At 37.5% G+C, this 20568-nt stretch overlaps 1 protein-coding gene and 1 non-coding gene across 3 annotated transcripts in view; both read left to right on the top strand.

Annotated features, from left to right (window-relative positions):
• TOX (thymocyte selection associated high mobility group box) overlaps positions 1-20568 on the top strand; it is a 309872-nt gene that overhangs the window by 282301 nt on the left and 7003 nt on the right. For both annotated transcript variants that reach the window (XM_017962033.3, XM_021942355.2), the window contains 2 exons: positions 6004-6084; positions 17441-17827. In XM_017962033.3, coding sequence (XP_017817522.1) covers positions 6004-6084; positions 17441-17827 — 468 coding nt within the window. The remainder of the gene's footprint in view (positions 1-6003; positions 6085-17440; positions 17828-20568) is intronic.
• Positions 18613-18753, top strand: LOC116268797. The gene has a single exon (XR_004175950.1). It is a non-coding gene; the product is annotated as a U4 spliceosomal RNA (small nuclear RNA).

Genomic DNA, 20568 nt, shown 5'->3' with positions numbered 1-20568 from the left:
GAGATCCAGAACCTAATGAGCAGATCTCACTTGCAGGGAAACTGTTTGAATACTGTTAACATATGCCTTCTTTCAGGATGCATAATTCATATCCAAGGATATTAGCCATAGCAGTTCAGCTGAATAGCAACACCTCATTATTTTATTCCTCAGTATTTATTCCTATGTTTGACGCCTCATGAAATTACTGTTAATGTGTTTATATAAGGGCAGATCTGACACAAGTGGGAAGAATGTAATTTCCTACTCATTCTTTCCTGCTGCTGTGTCCTCTTCCCTGGTAGAAGTGGCAAGTGTAAATAGTTAATTTGCTTCAATTATGAGCCTGTCCTGCTAAATTAGAAGCAGCAGGGATATGAAGAGCCAGAATTATACTTATGAGGCAGCTGACAAATCCTCTGAGCCCACAGAATCAAATCATTTCCTCCTCATTGGTGCTCAGACACCCACTACATAATGCTGCCGGGGTTTCTTTTTCCCCCTTATCTTCTGATAACGTTTGGATTTTTATGTCGACAATACTTAAGGTTAACTAAAATCCTGTCACACTATAGCATTCACACATGTGTTTATCTTGGCCGTTTTCTTATAAACATTAAGCATTTTCCCAATTTTTTAAAAACTAGGAGTGAAGGATATGTAAAACAGTTGCTCACTTAAAAACTGGAGAATGTAAGCAAAGTCCATATGCACACGAATTTGAAACTGAGCAATGAAAATTATTACAAGAAATGGTGAGCATACTTGTACAATTTGGGTATTTATATATATATATTTATTACATATATATATATATCCATACATACAATTATTGGTACATAAATGTGATTCTTGCATGTCTTCCTGGGCGTAAGTATTTGTTTTACACATATACAGATATTCATATGCTCAGACACCATGGGAGCAGACATTTCATTTGAAATTTTCCATGATGTTGACAGGAGAATAATTCGAACATAATACTCATTGAAGTCTGTTGTGCTTTATCTATAATTGGAAAAATGTTTGGGTGGATTGTATATCTGTGTATCAGTCTACTGTTTCCATTGATGTACATTGTAATTTAGAACACGCAGTTCAGTTTCATCCTTAGCACACATGCTAATGCTGATTCATAGAAGGAGAAACCTGAGACCACGGATTATATGCTCAATAAATATTTCATGAGCACCTACTATGTTCCAAGCATACTGAGGCTTCAGCAGTGAAAAAAGAGACCAGGCCTTGCAGTTGTGTGTCTTGAGAGAAGAATCAAAAGGAGTTCTCATGGCTAGGAGAAACCATTGAGCAAACAAAGATGGAACATTTGACAGCAGACTGATTTTATTCACACCATGGTTTTACCATATACCTGTTCTAATATATTAGGTAAAATAATTACCCATTCTGGTCTGTTTTCTTATCGCAAAATGGGAATTATCCCATATGCCTTATGCCAATGCAACATTTTTATTGAAAGAATTAGAGGTAATATCTAGAGAGAGTGCATGATCCACAAAATGCACACAATGGAGGCATAATTTTTAATGACTTTTTTATTTTAATTGTATAACATCGGTGCCTCACACCACAGTAGGCACATATTGGGCACTCAATAGATTGGTAACCATAATTGAAAAACATCATACTTTCCTTAGTCACCTTCATTTAATAAATCAACAGATATGTATTTTGTAGCCATTTTTTCAGGCAAGGACCTCGGTTCAGATTCTTACCATTCCAGAAACGGGTCAAACCAATTTTGCTGAGACCATTTACATGGGTCAGACAGTCCTCAAAAGCAATCCATAGCAAGAGGTTTGTCACATTGTATAATGTTTTCAATCCTCTGAATACCACTTTCTAAAGACCTTGGAACCTAAGAAAATGCTGAGCGAGTTATACAGGATGGACATTTAACCATTAAGTTAAATGGACTAAGTTCTATGTAAAATACAGATGCACTTGCTCTAACTGACCTAAATAGCAACAGCCTTGAAAGAAGCTGAGAATTTTAAATTTCTAAAATATATTGCAAGGAATTGTGGTTAAATTCTTACTCCTTATACATTTCTAAGGATTTTCTATAAATATGAAATAGTAGTGGGAAAAACTACATTTGAACTTACCCAGAATGAAAAACGCCTTTAGTTTTTGGATAGAATCCAGAATGGGAAGAATTTTACATTTTTTCTTATTATTATTGTAAACACTGTTGAAATAAACTATGGCTAGAGATTAACTAAGGGCCAGAGCAGAAAAGAAGGAAGGAAGAAGGAATTAAATGGTATTTATAAGATTTTGCTTTTCTGTATGAATTGGATGGATTGTTTGTTTAGGGAAGAAGCAGAAAGTAAAAGGAAAATGACAGATTGTATGAGAAATTTTTTTCTGCTTGAGTTTGTCATATCGTTGATATTGAACTGCTGATTTCAATTAGGGATTATTAGCTTATAAAAACATATGTACAAGCTGGTATTCAGAGCATTTCAAAAATGCCTCGGTGAATCACTAGATCATGCGACAAGATTTGGGTTCTCTAGAACTGCTATTTGATGACTATCTATGTATGTTTTAGTTTAGCCATTATATATGTTTCAGTTTAGCCACTGAGATGCAATCCTTAGATGGGATATGGTAGTTTTCTTGGAATAACAAACCACAGCATATAACTCAGTTAGGACAGGATGAATTCAAAAGTGTTTAGATGAGTGGGGGAAAATGATAAATGATGTATTATGATTTTTAAATCCTCATCTGGCCAACTTTGTACTTTATTTCAAACAGCTGTGGACCATTTGGAAGACATTTTGTAACTCAACTAAATACTAATATTTACTGTATGAATCACATACCTTTAAAATATTTGTCTTTCCCTAAGAGTGAGAGACTATTTCTTTCCTAAACTTAACTTTGACATAAATCAGACCCATCCTTGTCAGTTAGAAGGTCTGTGCACTTGCTCGTGGCAGTGGTTGTTCATTGCCAAATGCCGTCCTGGGACATCTTTGCTTTCTGCAAGCAGAGGACTTTCTTCATCCATAATTAGAGGCTTTGAAATGCGTTTGAGAGATTTTTTACTGGTAATTTTTAAACATCTTTTTTTAAAGGATTTCCCCTACTTCACCTGCATGTGGAATTTTTATGTATCATCATTCATTCATATTTGAGGCCTTTCTTCAGACGTTTCCATTAGATATAGAATTCAAGCAACATCCTTGTCCAATTTTAGAAGGTAACATCGGAAAGACATACAGAGTGTACAAAGTAGGACCCATCAGGTAGTTCTCAAAGATGGAGGTGCTAATTACTGTTGAGGAGACCACCTCAGATTTTAATTCTGGTCCAGGCTACTCCCCTTTCAACACAATTACAGGAATCTACCTTCTGAAATGACCCCCCTTTGAATTCTCCCTCTGAATATCTGCAGCTATTCAGGGAAGAGTGGATCCATCAATCCATGTAATGTGACATGATGAGTTTACTCTTTCCTAAAGTGGTATTTAGGCACTTATGCGATGAACCCACATAGCCAATCATCAATAGCCAATAGGGAGCCATTTGTAGAAAACAGGGGACTCTGCATGCTAGTCAGGTATCCTGTAACAACATCGATTTTGGAGGGAAACCGGGGACACATGCAGCCTGAAACATGTGGAGTTAGCTACCTTTCTTCCCTGGTTGTTAAGCAACAAATTTCAGGAAAGTTAACACTTTGTGTGATGTTAACTGCCAGGAGCTCAACAAAGGGATAGCGTCGTAGTCACACTGTTGCTGTTTCAGTAGAAACCAATGAAAGAAAAATGCTAGATACTGCAGTCAGACCATCTGGCAATACTGTCTTATCTGCCACAACTTAGAAAATGCCACTGTGGACAACGCTATGGACCAAAGTGCATTCTGTTTGCCTTTGAAAGCAAAACATATCCTAGTTAGCTGAATGGGAGTCACTTGGAGTAGCATATTAATAAAAGCATGATAGAAATGCTTAGGGTATACAAAGATGCATTACCATAAAAGACATGTTGACTAAATGTTTGCTTCAAAGTCCTGAATAGGATTTCTATCTCTGTAGGAGAAAAACCCTCTTGAAACAGTTTTAAGGTATTAAAAGCAAATGTAAACATTGTCAGTTTAAGGTCATTAATTATAAATTATGTCTTTGAGAAGAGGTTTAAGGAAAAACTATAAACAGAAATCTGTCTCTCAAGAAAAAAATAAATCAATGAAAAGCAGGAGAGCTGTGTTTCATGGCTGCACCGAGGCTTACGATGTACACAGATCACACTGTTCGAAGGCACTTACTCGACTTTAGCGTGTGTTTGTTTTCACGTGTGAATTTCCAAAAAAGAATTTGAATTTGACTTCCAATAATTAGCTCAGTAAATTTAGAATACTCCTGTACTTGAACCAAAGGATTTATTGGCTTTTTGCTTAAAAAAAAAAACTGAAATATAATTTTTAAAGTTTCTGTAGTTTCATACTTAGTAGGATAGCACACTGATTATATGATAATATTGTACTAATTCTTAATTCCTTATTTTACTTGGCTTTTATTAAACCAAAATGCCAAATACGGAAGTCAAGGCTGAAGCCCTCCCTTTAAGAGAAAAATTAGCACATTCATTTCATAGAGTCCTGTTATAATTCTGTTGACAAGGTTAGTCACTTGTTTACCTTAAGTAAAATGTTCTGCTTTAATTAAAATATTCATGAGTAAATAATATTTCTCACATCTCGAATTTCATAGTTGGTGTTGGGCTCGGCAAACCACAGTCAGCATTTGAAACCATAAATTGACCCCTGCTGCCAAATAGCAGATATTTGGTCTTTAGACATAATTTATATTTAACTGCTCTGACTAATTCCGAAGCCACTTTTCAATACTGATCTGTGTGTCTGTTTTTGAGCTCAGCATTACAAAATATTAGCCAAGCCTTATTCCCTGCTGTAAAATCCAAGATGTGGGACATTTAAAATAGCTGTATCAATGAAAATACATTTCCATTTACACAGTGAAGGATGAAAAATATTTTGTTCTTTAAGGCTGATTTCAAAAGATTGCCAAAAATATACTCTAAAGCCTTGAAAGAATCAACTTAATGGTAGCAGACAGCCATGTGTGTTCACTTTGCTAATCTTTCATTTTCAACTCTAATGACTGCTCACTGTTTAACTTAGCGATGTGACCTTTAGCATACAAGCAAGTCATTTTTCAGTACTTTTGCTCAATTTAGGATGATTTTGCTTTTATTTTCAACATGATTCCCTCTCAGAAATGGAAAGCTTCTGTAAACTGAAATTCATTTCAGAACATTTTTACCTTTTCAAAATGCGGTGTCCACAGACCCATGACATCCAGTGTTTTTCTTGGAAAGGACACGACCAGAGTGGACTGCAGGGCAGGGCACGCATGCAATCCACAGCCACTTGGGCTTCCCATTCCTCTCCCAGACGTGTCCTTAATCACCATCACTGTTTCCTGAGTCTTTGAAAATAGAACTTCAAGGCTCCAAATCTTAACTGCGTGATGAACCTGCAAACTCCATTCTGTTTCCTTTGATTTGCTTATTGAACATGATTTGTCATCTCTAAATTCTGTCTTTGTTTTTGTATTTAGCATGGAACATATATATCAGGATGTGAATGCGCTGTGGAGTTATCTGCCCATTATATAGATATGAATGCCTTATTTACTCACATGTGGTTTCCCTGGGAACCTTCATCAATAGTATCTTTGTAAGCCAACTACCTCTACACTCATAGCTACCCAGATAAATCCTTTCATATGTTTTATGTAAAGGTGTAAAGTTTTACTGTTGTTAATTTTTTTCTTACCTAGTCTATTGCCATACTTCTTAAAAATCTGTTTCAGTAAGAAAACACAATCTTTGAGGAGCTATATATTATTATATTATATAACTATAACTGTGTATGCGTGTGCAATTATCATTCTATATTGTACTTCTCTGAAAACAAAAGCAGATGCACTTTCTAATTTAAGACTCTTTGCTGTTGTTGCAGGTCTATAAAAAGAAAACCGAGGCTGCGAAGAAGGAGTACCTGAAGCAACTTGCAGCATACAGAGCCAGCCTTGTATCCAAGGTAACATGCAGTTTTGTGATAGTGTGACGGATTGTGGCTATCTCAGGGCAGATTTTGATAGTCACTTAAAGGCATAAAAGATCACTTTAACAATTCTGCACAATCTTCTTTGTTGGAAAAAAAGTAAATTATAAACAAAGCTATATGATATGGAAATATTCGTTCAGCTCTAAAAGACCAGAGCAGCATCCCCTGGGCCATTTCTAAAATATTGTCCACCTGTGGATGGTTGGTTGTGTGGATTAGTCACAGTACGTTCTTCAACCCAAGCCAACTTTCTACTTCTCCATATCCCCTTCCTAAATTGCCTCCAGGCCCCCATGCCATTGGCCTTTACTGAGGACATGCCAACTGTAAGTTCTAGACTCATTACAGCAGCATTAGGAGGTAAGCAGGCCCCAAAAATGTTTATAAATCACATCATTTTGTTTGAAAATAAAAACACCACTTAAAAATATTTAGTGATTTAGAATATCTTAAACACTAGTTCTTCCTGTTATAAATACTCAAGAGTTGACTCTGATTGGTTTCATGTTATTAAAGATACAGTTTCCTTTATGGAATTCTTCCGAAGGTAACCTCAGAGAAATGGACTGAGTCTGTAAGCATTAGACACTGTTATCTCAAGTCCCAAATGGGCTGTTACTGTGCTCACTGTGGTCTGGGGCTCTGGACTTCATCCCATTTCCCCTTGGAAAAGACGTTTTTTCTCATTCACAAATATCCAGACTCATTGTAATTCTAAAATAATTATATAAATTATGTTTTATTGAGGAAAATATGTACTGAATATACTGATGCAGAGAAGAAAAGAGAGCCCAAAGTACAAATACATAAGAAATTTCAGTAAACTATTTGTCTAATCCAGTCTTATGTTCTACTTCTAAGGTATTGCACTGTGAGAAAACTTATTAGGTATAACTTACCTTAAAATTTCTAGCTTTTTTTGTATTATCTCACACTTTCTAATTATCTAACTCCTTCTGAAGCTATTTATATTTTCTGCTGATACCAACTCACATTTCTGCATATATTACATAGAATGTATATAAAATTATAACCTAACAAGTGTAAAATATTAGCTCCATACAGCCATTGGATTAAATGATCATGTGGATATTGTTAACAGATAATTACACCAGAAACATAGCGGGGCTTTTAAAAAGTTAATTCTCCTTATTTCATCCAAGATCAGATTCTTTTTGAAGACTTTAAATAGAGTTTTAGTCAGAGCACTTTACATAGGAGAAAATCAATACATGAAGTCTCAATCCCAATACAAAGCACACTAGTTAATGATATGCAGATTGCCAGAATGCTGTGATACTGACTAAGCCTTTACTTTCAAAACAAGTGTCCTCAGATTTGCTCTTAGCTGCAACTTTTCTTACTATTCAGTTTCAGAGTTGCAACCCGCAGTGTACGGCAATTTGTATAAATGCTGCGAATTGCCATTTCTACATTTAAAAAACCCAGCACTTTTTTTACAGCTTACTCTGACATTTTTCTTCTCTTTGGCAGTAGAAATTTTGCTGGAGCTGTTGAATATCTATTTATGTACAACTATCTATTGTGTGTATACAAATTGAAGGCAACTTACAAACATCCTCTCCAGGTTAAAAAAATGACCCTCCGATGTTGTATGTGAGTGGATATTTGCAGTGTAACTTTCTAGACATCATCAGAAAATTTTCCAGCCTATCCTCCCAAGGATATAACCATGTTTATAAAAATGTAATTCTGTTCCATTTTAATTATGACAAGGCAAATAATAACCAGTCGTATTTAAACATATTTTTTCTACATTATAATTTTTTTACTATGTTATAAATTATTTCCCTATTCTAAAAGATTTTTTTTTTTTTTTTTTTTTTTAGACAGAGTCTCGCTCTGTCGCCCAGGCTGGAGTGCAGTGGCGCGATCTCGGCTCACTGCAAGCTCCGCCTCCCGGGTTCACGCCATTCTCCTGCCTCAGCCTCCCGAGTAGCTGGGACTACAGGCGCCCACAACCGCGCCCGGCTAATTTTTTGTATTTTTAGTAGAGACGGGGTTTCACCGTGGTCTTGATCTCCTGACCTTGTGATCCGCCCGCCTCGGCCTCCCAAAGTGCTGGGATTACAGGCGTGAGCCACCGCGCCCGGCCCTATTCTAAAAGATTTAAAGGGACAAACAGAAAATGCTACACGATATATTCCATAATTACAACTCCCAGGAACCACCATGTACCAGCCAAGCTCTATTTTTTCCCCACCTTCCGTTTATGTATTCATTTGACCAATCTTCCTGGGCTTGTGCTCTGTGCCAAGCACTATGCCAGGCTCAGAGAATGCTCTGAAGAACAGGCAAATCCTTTCCCTAGACTTGAAGAACTTTCTCTTTCGTCAAGGGAAATCATTAGTGAAAACATAAACTAATACATGATTGAGATTTGAGAATCCAAGTATTCTCGAGGAGATCAAGCAAGGCCTCTGCTTAGGTGATCTGCAAAGACCTCTTTAAAGAAGTGACATTGGATCTGGGGGTTGAAGGAAGACAGGAGCTTGTAGAACCAGAGAGCCAGAGGAAAGAGCTGGCCCAGGCAGTGTTACAACAAGTGCAGAGACTTGGGGTGGCAAAATGTTCCCTTGAATTGAAAAGGTCTGTGCAGCCAGAGCTGAGTGAATGGAGAGAGTGTGGTTTGAGCTGAAGTTGGGAAGATGGGCAGGAGCCCAATCCTGAAGGCCTGGGAGGACATTTGAAAGGAGGTGAGTTCATTCTCAGTACAAAGGGAAGCCACAGAATGGGTTCTGTTAGGGGATAGATAGCCTGATGAGACTTATGTTTTTAAAAGATCATTTTACTTGCATAAGTTCCCTTAATCCTCAGGCCTTATCCCTTGAAGTAGGCTTGATTATCAACATTTCACTGAAGAGGAAAGACACCTGCAGGTAACCAGTGGCCAAGGTTGACACTGACCTGCACTGCCCTCAGTCTTCTGCTGGGCCATGCTGCTCATGAGTCCTCTCAATGTGCTCCTCTGCACCCCAAGACAGCCAGTGCCTCAGAGTCATGGCATAGCATTGACATTCTCTCTGATAAGCTCATTTTTGTTCATGAAAAGCTGTGTTAGCCAGAGCACCTTGTCCATTTTCCTAAATTCTTCCTAGCCACTTTGACTTACTCCTCCAGAGCTCTATAATTTAGTACCTATTTTCTAGGCAAGGCATTCATTTCCCCAAATATGACTTTGCATTCCTAGGCCAATAGATCCTCTCACTAATTTGTGGTCATGTCATAGTCACAGTCTGCTCCTTCTCCCCTCTTCACCCCCAGGCCATACTCTGCATCCAGAGCAGGGCTGCAGGACACCTGTTCTATGTCAGACACAGGGCTGGGTGCTGAGAGACAAAGATGTATACAGCAGATCCGAGTGGACTGTTTCATGATACTTGAAAGGCCTGAAGTGATCCTTTAAAATTAGCTGCTTCTTATAGAACATAATAAAAAATAAGAACAGTCAATGACCTTTGACTCTACCTGTGAAACTGAGTCACAGGATTGACAATGCTTCGGTGATTACATCTTCCATTTAAAAGTACTATATACCAGCCAGGCACGGTGGCTCATGCCTGTAATCCCAGCACTTTGGGAGACTGAGTCAGGCAGATCACTTGAGGTCAGGAGTTCAAGACCAGCCTCGCTAACATAGTGAAACCCTGTTTCCACTAAAAATACAAAAATTAGCTGGGCATGGTAGTGGGTGCCTGTAATCCCAGCTGCTCAGGAGGCTGAGGCAGGAGAATCACTAGAACCCGTGAGGTAGAGGTTGCAGCAAGCCCAGATTGTACCACCTGCGCTCCATCCTGGACGACAGAGTAACACTCCATCTCAAAATATAATAAAAAATTAAAAAGTTGCTATATACCATCTAATCCAGCAGATTAATTAGTGTGACTCCAGGCTTGAATAACATTGAAATCTGCCCAGAATAAAGTGCTTAATCCTAGGAAACGAATATTCTAGCTTTTGTAACTTCCAAATGGAAGTTCTGGCCCATTCTTACCAGGATATTGAATTGTTTCCAATAGTAACAAAAATATACATGGCCTCCGTCTACAGAGTAGCTTCTATGTGCCTTATACTGTGCTAGGCATTTTACATGTGTTCCTATTTCCCATCACAGCAAACCTGCACAGTAGGAATTAGCCCCATTTTCTAGACAGTCTCTAGGCAGAGAGAGTAAATGGCTTGCCCGCAGTGGCTGCAGCAGAGTAGGACTCAAACTCCTCACTGTCTTCTTCCAGAGCTTATAGGCTTCTCTCTACCCTCAGTGATTCTCAAATGTTTTTAATCTTTCAAACTAGCACCTCATTTTATTGAAGTAACAACTTCCCATAAAATTCCATGCCAGCTCTTACATAGGAAATAGCTAAGAGTAAAGCTGCCCTGGCTTAATTGAGGGTGGAGTCCAGCCGACTGCCCACTCTGCTACCCCCACTACCAACAGAGGCTGAGACCTTCAGAGGAATCTGGGCCTGCTTAATGTTTGGAAAGCACTGCTTTGTGCTATGCTATTCCAGCCGGGTGGGTTCCTCAGCTGGTCGTGTGGAGCCAGTGACAAAACTGCCCAGCTCTGGTCACTCCTGCTGTACAAGCAAAAGAATTTCAGGACACATGTATAAGACACAGGATGCTGCAAACACAGCACTGGTCAGACTCCAGAATACCTTCTTCAATTTTAGGCTCTGTCATTTAAAGGGGGAAGTTGGAAAAGGTCATAAAATTGACTGGAAGGCCAAAAGTTAGAAGGTAGTAGCAGAAAAAGAGAGGATTCAAGCTTATGAAACCCAGAAAACAAAGACTCAAGGGTGTTTAAGTCCACACTGGCATTAGACATAGGTTAGTGATTATTCATGCTTAATTTTCTCTGACTACAGAATACGAAAATAGGTTCCATTTCAAATTAGATGAATTTAATCTGAACAGGGGACATTGCTGAACTCTTGAATTGTTAAAATAAACAACTTCTTTCCATAGAGAGAAACTGAAAAGCAGAAGCAAATGTTATAAATAAGGATCGGAGGCCTCTAAGGCAACTTCAACCTCTGTGCTTCTATATGGAATCACGGGAAGCCTGTTCTAGGACCTCTACAAGTGCCACCTCTATCGTACTGGGAGAGTCCCCAGGCTGAGGAGTCTGTAGTCTCTGGGGTGGGTGGATCTAGATTTGAATCCCAGGTTTCCCACTTCCAAACTGCATATCTTCATGCAGTTCCTTGTATGTTCTAAGTCTCCATTTACTCAAATGTTAAACAGAGAAGATAATAGGACCTACATCTTAGGGTTTCCATGAGGATAAAATAAGAAAATCTATATAAATTACATGGTTCACTTGAGGACATTATGCTAAATTAAATAAGTCAGTCACAGAAAGACATGTACTGCATGATTCCACTTATAGGAGTTATCTAGAATAGTCAATTTCATAAAATCAAAGAGCGGCACAGTGGTTGCCAGGGCTGGGGGAGGGGGGAAATAGGGAGTCAATAATCAACAGGCAGAAAGCATTCCCCAAACCAGATGAATTCGCTCTGGAGATCTGCTGTACAACATTGGACCTAGAGTCAACAATACTGGATTGTACACTTGAAAATTTGTGAAGATGGTAGATCTCATGTTAAGTGTTCTTATCACAATAAAATTAAAATTTTTTAAATTCAAAAATTTAAAAAATAAACAGCATGACTCAGCATCCTAAACATTGGAAGCACGTAATACATATAAGCTATGAGTATTATTATTAATTTTATTTTTAGTATTAGTAGGTATACAAAGCAGAAGGGAAAGATTTGCATATCATTGAAAATTTAGCTGGATTATATTTTCAATTTGTCTTTATATCGAAGGCTATTTTGATATAAATAAATTCTAAAGGTGACATTTAAAAAAGAAAATTTTTGCTTCATAGATACATTTCTTTATAAAGATAAGAAATGATCTAGATATAAACAAAAATGCATTCATCTATAGTTTTCTTAATTGAAATTATCTTTATGAACCCTGCAAAGAGGTCCAAGGATATATGCTATTATGAAGGCTCAGACTTCCTGTCTTAAGCAATTTTACATGCTATTGAAGGTCATATGGGGTTGGACTGTTAAATAAAGCTGAAGGAAATATAGTTTTTCCATAGACTCAGGAATTCCTAGACATGGATCTAAATTATTATGCTGAAAACAATGTATAACTTTAAAGCAATGGAACTAGTTTCATTTTACCACATAGACCAGAATTTATATTCCCAAAATGAGTGTTGCATTCAAAGTAGTCACCTTGGGAGGCTGCAAACTCATTTTATTATTGCTCCCAGAGTTCAAAAAATTTTTGAAACTCCTCTTTTAGAACTGTAGTCAGGAAAAGTTTATGAGCCACATTAGAAAATCAATCTTGTTACATTGTTTTCACACCTCATTCTTTTCCCCAAACATCACCCAGATATAACCCGCAGACTTGGCTTCAAGTGACTATTAGCTGTTTCCAAAAATCAAATTCACCATCAAAAGACAAAGAGTTGTCTGAGGATATGTAAAACAGTGTCCCACAGGCTCTGAAGAGAATTCCAGTAGGGAAGCTCCCAAATATCCCAAATAAAGGCAGCATTATTGAAATAAGTGTATAACTTCTCAGGATTGCCAACCTGGATGGATATGGCATTTGGATAACTATGTTCTGGTTTATTAAATAAAGGCAATCAGATTCATGACTTTAAGGTCATAACATCAAATATAAGATTTTGTTTCTACCTTAAGGAATAGTTCATGAAGTACTAAAATGTGTAAAGGACAAATGGAAACCTTTTTTTTTAAACATACAGAACAAGACAATATTGAATTAAGACAAGAAAGTTCTCTGTTTCCATAGTCAATAGTAAAGAAGCACGATGCTTAGTTCAATTAAAGGAAAGTGGATTTGAAAAAAAAATAGTTTCTTTTTATAAAATGAGGCAAACTTACAGATATCATGCCATGGTGAGCTATAGAGACAAATACTGAGTCTGAATTTGCAAATGGGATGGATCATTGTATGACTGTTAACATAAAATTTGCAGCTCTGTAAACCCAGATCGTGATTTAAAGATAATAAAATCTCATGCTTCAGGGTATAAGTTAATCACCTGCATGGACCAGAAAGAATTTTTCTTCCAGAAGGAGCAATGCACAATTGAGTAGGTGCATAAATTTTGTTTAATTTTCAATGCATCAAGTATCGGTCAGTGCTGAAAACAAGAATCAAATTAGATGGACTATTAATTTGATTTGGTTCAGAAACTCTTATATTGTTCTTTCCACTGAGTTTTATGTATTGTGTTTATACTTTGCTATTTTAAATAACAATAGCTTTGTCAATCTTTCATTTTTATAGCACGTATCATCCCAGAATGGGGGAAATTATACACTATGCAGTATTATCTTCTTTATACAAAGTAGATGGGATTGAAGCTACCTTGGATAATCAACAATTTGGTTAGTAAGAGGTATCTTCAGGCTTATAGAGTTGTATCCTTTATACATTTTGCATATGTCAAAGGAACCCGCTACAGATAATACTCAAAATGTCTCTCTGGCCACTACCCCCACTTTATGGCTTGTAGAAAATATCTTCCAGAATCTGTGGTCTAAAAGCACATAGGAAAGAGAACATACTCTGAAACTAACAGCAAGAACACATTTCTCCTGTGAAAGTGTGGGATCCAAAGGTTGATTTTCAGTTGTCTACATGCTGGGAAACACATTTGTCAGGTGACCAATACGACACTCATTGCTAAATAAAAGTGGTTAATGTGTTTAAAAGTGGAAACAAATGCACATTACTTAGTATGTATGGGAAAATAGTTCTAATTTCTGAATGATAGGTATAGAAGTCTTCATATGCGATATAATTGATTAGCAAAATTGTAGCCTTGCTTTCACAGTTAAATTGGAAAAAAATGACAGTAAGAGTACATTATGATTTCTATGTATTTTCATTTAATCGCATTATGAATTTATGGCAGTTTGCCACTGAAAATGAACTTATTCTACCTATCTTCCAGAACAATAAAATAGCTCTGTAATTAATAGATTGTCTATTGTACTAGTCTGCTTAATAATTAATGAAAAGCGAAGCCAGAAGCAGGTTTTTCCTCATCTAAATGAGTGGACCATTATATAAAGATACAAATTCCCAAAGTAAGGGTGAGACTGAACTAGCTGCCCTGCTGCCGCCATTCCCCCAAGAGCAGTGAGGCATAAAGGGCAGTGTATCTAACCAAAGGACAGAGCGGAAAGCTGCAATTTCTCATCACTTCAGGAAGGGTTTGGCTCCTGACGACAGCAGAGAAGAGCATGAGGAAGGTCAGTCTAATACTCTGTGGCTTTTCCAAGTCTTCAGATCCTTCCTCACTCCATGAGAAGAGGAACGGTGTGTCTGGTCAAGGGGGCAAGTCAGCAAGGGCAATGGTGGCTGCCTGGAGGATTGCTCAAGAGTAGTCATTCATGCCTTAGAAAACATAATTATGTTTTTACGTACTTTGCACTATGGTAGATGCATGGGCTACAGAAATTCAAGTCCCTACCATCAAAAAAAGATCCCCTTTTGGAGGAATCAGGATATCTTTGTGAAAAGAGACTACAGGAAGAGAACTCACATTGGAGCACTTGCCACATTTAGGCACATGGCTGGATACATTATTTGTTGTCACATTCAATGATTAGAAAATAAAGGGAAAATATATATAACTTCCCCCAAAGTCTGCCTCCCTCTATGTTAAAAATTATGTTTCAAGTGTTGTCTGAATCATCATCTTTGGAACTGTATTTACTTTGAGTTTGCCAATAGTTCTTCTAGTGATTAAAAGTGACTACTCTTTCAAAGTAGGTTGAAGGGGACTGGTCTTTGCAGCTTTGATATAGAGGACATAAATGATAAATAAGTGGCTAGACAGAGAAAATGTTTTGTGTTTAATTATCCATGAGAAAAGAGAGCTTTCCAAGGTTGGTAATAAAGTATCTCAAATTAGGTTGCTATCTGTTGACTTCTATAAATGTGTATATCTATTCCATCTCTACGTCTGCTTATCTATCATCTGTCTATATGATGGACCACATACTATTATTTAAATAGTAGAATTCAGGAGAATTAGTTTCATTGTTTATTTTGAATTTGATATTTTTATTTCTTTAGCCAAAAGTTACCTCATTATCTAGTAATAAGTTATATACAGAAATTAAAAATGAAAACATTTTTACAATTACACATATTTTCTACTTTTGATCATAGGAGAATGTGAGTAACTTGTATTATTTTTAAATTAAAAACAACAACTATAAAGCAAAAACTAAAGATGTACCAATATGTATCCATTTTTATAAATATGATTTCTTTCTGGTATGAAGTCAACACAGTCTGTGACTAAATATGAAACTAGCCTTTCTGCAATAGGCTAAAAAGAGGGAATTCAAACACACCGAACACTTTTCCAGATTACTTAAACACACAGACTTAAGACATAATCTTTCTGGCATATATGGAATAATTTTTTAGGCATATCAATTGCAGTACATGTTATTCTGATGTGGAAGTAGTCACTGTTTACACAGCTTCGATTAACCCATTTGACCTTTTCCTTGAATTGTTAACTATTTTGCACATCAACAATAAGAATTTTTAAATGGAAGCCAAAAAAAATCTACTTAAAACTTTTTTTTTTTTAATTAAAAGTACCTTTTAGGAGCTACATTTAATAAAGCTTTTTTGATCTAAAACCTTCCTTAAAGATTTTTCATGAACAGTTTTTGACATTTTTTCATGTTAATAGCGAAGACAGGGAGTCTAAATATTTGTTCCTATTTCAGAAAGCTGCATCAACAGTGACACAGGGGAAAATGTCAGGATGAGAGGACTCTCCAAAGGGGCTGGAATTATTTGGGTATACCTTACTTTACACTGTGCATGGAGTATTCAGAGTCTCACAGGACCCCAGGTTTCCATGGTTTGGCATACTTTTACAGGTGTCAGATGTGTCCTTTCTGTAATGACAGAATGTGGGGCTAATCGTCCACCCACCCCAGCCTGTCCCCCTGGGAGTCAGCAGACATACGCAGCATCATTCTTACAGTGGTTTTCATGAAACTTGACTGCATTATTGAAAACAAATGAGTTGTGTTGCTAACCGTATTGTAAGCTGCCTGGTGATAATGAAGCTACCCGGCTTGAGTTTCATGCCGTCATGCGTGATGAACCCGTTTCTCTAAGGGCCTGTCAGTGGGTTGCCTGGTGGTGCACCGAGCAGAAGGACCCCGAGAGCCCTCATGGCACAGTGCTCCCTGCAGTGCGGAGAGTAGCAAGAAACTCACTTTGACTTGAAAGCTGAATAAGCATGACATCGAGATTGCAGAGTAAAAGCATATATGCGTCCTCAAGACCTTGTTTTGACAAAGTGATTTTTTTTTCTCCAGTCCATTTTATCATTTTTTTCCTTCCAGTTGGTTCTACCTTCTATCTTTGGTTGTTTTATCAGTCTCTTCCTCTCAGGAAATGTAGGAGGTAGGTTCAGGCCCATGAGGAATTGCTACAGACTTAATTCCTGTTCAGTTTTTAAATCAATTAAAATATTATTAGGAAATGACCATATGAAGGTGTGGAAAAATTAGGGCAAAATTATATTAATTTATGATGGAGTCTAAAATTTCTAAGAGAGATTATTTTTATCTACTTCATTATGGAGGACAATTCATCACCAACTTCATTTTAAAACTCAGGATAAGTTCTGCAGTTACTTTGAAGAGTATATTAATGTAGTTTTATATGACTTCAGAAAGGTATTTTAGAACTCTGTTCTCCCATATCCATTTCCATCAGCCAGCTTTGTTTTCTTTGTGCAAATATCTAGGCCAAGTCTCTTTGAGAATATAAAAAAGGAAAAATTAAAAACCAAACCTATAATCTATAGAAGAACTCCAGAACTGAATTGCTTTGAAAGTAATCTTCACGTGTGTTTCCCATTTGGGCATTCGTGGCATCTGCCTTCCCCCGTCCCCCCCCACAAACCCATCTTGTTACCCTCATTTGGATGATGAGAAAAGTCACCGAGTTAAACATTTAGGCAAAGGAACAAAATGTCATTGCAGATTGTTTTCAATTTCGTAAAAAGGGATGGAAGCTGTCTTGTATAAATCACATTACAAATAGTGGTGGAGGGATTCTAAGATAAGAGACTCCAGGATAGTCACGGGTATGGATTCCAGGGAAAGTGCTTTAATAAATTCACAAAGCGTCATACCTAGAATCAACACTCATGTATCAGCCTCCCAATTCTGCTCATTTGTTTCCTCAACAGAGCTACAGTGAACCTGTTGACGTGAAGACATCTCAACCTCCTCAGCTGATCAATTCCAAGCCGTCGGTGTTCCACGGGCCCAGCCAGGCCCACTCGGCTCTGTACCTAAGTTCCCACTATCACCAACAACCAGGAATGAATCCTCACCTAACCGCCATGCATCCTAGTCTCCCCAGGAACATAGCCCCCAAGCCGAATAACCAAATGCCAGTGACTGTCTCTATAGCGAACATGGCTGTGTCCCCTCCTCCTCCCCTCCAGATCAGCCCGCCTCTTCACCAGCATCTCAACATGCAGCAGCACCAGCCGCTCACCATGCAGCAGCCCCTTGGGAACCAGCTCCCTATGCAGGTCCAGTCCGCCTTACACTCACCCACCATGCAGCAAGTAAGTGCAATGGCTCTGGACTTAGAGTGTGCACCCCTATTGTGAAGTGTGGTGGCGGGGGGTGGGAGGGTTGTTTATCCACGACAGGATGGGGAATATGTGTTTTCTATCCTTCTGTGTAAGTCAAGAGAGCACTAAAGATATTCGACAAATATCTGCTTTCTGCAAAATGTAATTTACAAGTAGTGAGTTCGTGTGGCATTATGCCATCACAATTGACAGTTGCTTCTTTTCATAATCACTGGTTTCTTTCCCATGATATCCATTTTGCTTCATGTTTCTAATCATTCTTCTTGTTTTCTGTTTCTTGAATAAAGTACATTTGTTATTTTAAGATACCAAGTGCTGCCGAATCTCTCTGGAATAGAGAATTCTACAACTTTTTAAAAAATATTGTTTGGAGATGAGAAAGTCTTGACTGGTATGCCTCTTGAGTCCAATAAATGCTGAAAAATGAAATCAGATCCAACACCAAATCTGGTGGAACCCTGAAAGTCCTAAGAACTGAACATTTTAACCAGAGTTTTATTTAAAAATAGGTATCTGGCTTCTGCATAAATTGAAAAACACAGACTGTTTGGAAGCCTCCCTACCCACTCCCTGATTATTGAAACCATTTGTGTGCAATTTTAGCTTAACTTTTCTTTGAAACCAAATATTCCTTTTGGATTTTGGTATTATTTTAAAATTTGAAAATTAGGCTCAAACAATATAAACTAAACTGAACAGAAGGCATCCTGAAATCCTAAAACTATTTTTTAAATTTTATTTTAAAAAATAAAAGCAGCTTTGCGCAGTGGCAGTATCGTAGCCAATGAAGTTTATCTGAGATGTGATTATTGCCAATTGAAAGCTTCTCCCAGTACCCTGCCATGACAACTCGCAGTATAGTTGACACTGGCAATCTTTTATAGTCTCTATGGAGACTGAATATAATTTTTTAAAAAATAAATAAAAGTAAAAACTACAAATCACATTAAATGCAGGTATCACTTATATACTCCAATTGGAGAACTCTATTGTTCTCCAAGCTATAAGGATATAAGGCAAACACAGCTTTCCTGTAGAATTGAAGTCCTACCTCTCTGTGGAATTCAAATCTTTAGTTGGACTGGGGAGATGGAGCGGAAGGAGAGGCAGAAAAAGAAATCAAATATACGTAGTCCCCAATTCATTATTATTATTACTATTATTATTATTGACAGGACTTTTGAGAGCTCACAGTAACAAGCCCAATGCTTTTAATATACCCCCTCTTCTTTAATTCTCAGAAAACTTACAGTGCGGGTACTAGCATTATCTTCATTTAGAGGAAGACACTGAGGCTTGACAGAGTTAAGTCATATGCTCATAAGGTTAGAGCTGGAATTCAAACCCAGGTCGGTTCAAAACTCAGAGGCTGAATTCCAAAGGCTTGCTGCATCTCATTCACAATGATTCTTGCGGACTTTTAACTCTTTCATATGAGAAAACCTGTATCTCCTAAGAATTCAAAGGATCTTTAAATTCTGGTTACTTCTCAAATCAAAATGGTTATGGAGAACAAAGGGATTCATCTTCTTACTGAAGTCTTTCTTGGTCCCTAAGCCAAAGATACTGCTAAAGCTATGACAACTTTCTTATCTGCATCCAACACACCAGTTGTTGATTCACTGGGGAAGAAGAGTACGTAGAAAGCCACTTCCCACCACCCTGCCTTGTCTTAAGAGGCGTATGACCGAGTTATATTCTTAGGGGCAAATTCCCACTCTTCCCATCAGACATCAACTTCAATTAAAGGAACATTCTTGGGTATCCATGCATCTTAACGCACCAGTAGTGTTTGTATGAAGAATTAATGGTTTGGAGGACACCACCTTTGGTTGGGTGATTGACATCTGTTTGAGGGTGCTGCCTGGCTAAGGACCCATGTTTTGCTTACAGCACTATAGTTGGGGGCTGTTTCTTTCTGGAGGAAAAAAAACAAAAATTCAGTTTCCTCACCATGCTGAGGGCTGGAGCTGTGTGCAGAGGAGATCCTTTTTCTGATTTATCACTCAGAGATGATTACTTTTTCTATTTATGCTAACACAAACACCTTGGATGATATGGCTGTGATCTTGAATAGTTTTCAAATATTTCAGATTTACATAAGACCACATATAAAAATCCAAGAGATTTGTCTTTCCATATAGAATCTTAACTGTATAAGAAAAAATAGAACAGATTACATTGGGCAAGTTATTCATCATCCTTTAAGTCAGTTCTGTTAGTGTACCCCAAAAAGTATGCTTGCTGAGATGGGAAGACCTGATTACAATTTACCCAAATGGCATAAACCCAAAATGGAGAGTAAATCGCTGCAAAGACTACATTGACTAAGAACTCTTTGAACAATGCCTTGATCATGCTAAGTAGTCAAAATAATTGTTGAGTAGTGAACAAATAGACAAACAAATGAGCAGTAAAAGTGTTTCACTGTTAGAATGAATTAAAGATCAGCTAGTAGAATTTCAATTTCAATTCCTTGGAAGTTTTTAAAAATGTAATTGATTTGAAAAAATTTTAATTGAACCCCTAGCATGTGCTAGACACTGTCTAGGCTCTGGAAATTGAGTGATGAGTGAGAACAAGTCATGAGACCCCTGCCCCGTGGAGTTGGCAGGGGAGGGACGGCAGTGGTGATACGATAAACAAATAACAAAGGTCTTCTGAAAAAAAATAAAACTGGAAGATAGACTTCCAGACTTTCAGGGTGCATG

This window comes from Papio anubis, chromosome 8, assembly GCF_008728515.1.
Source record: "Papio anubis isolate 15944 chromosome 8, Panubis1.0, whole genome shotgun sequence".
Lineage (NCBI taxonomy): Eukaryota > Metazoa > Chordata > Mammalia > Primates > Cercopithecidae > Papio > Papio anubis.
This window is presented reverse-complemented; position numbering and strand designations above follow the sequence as displayed.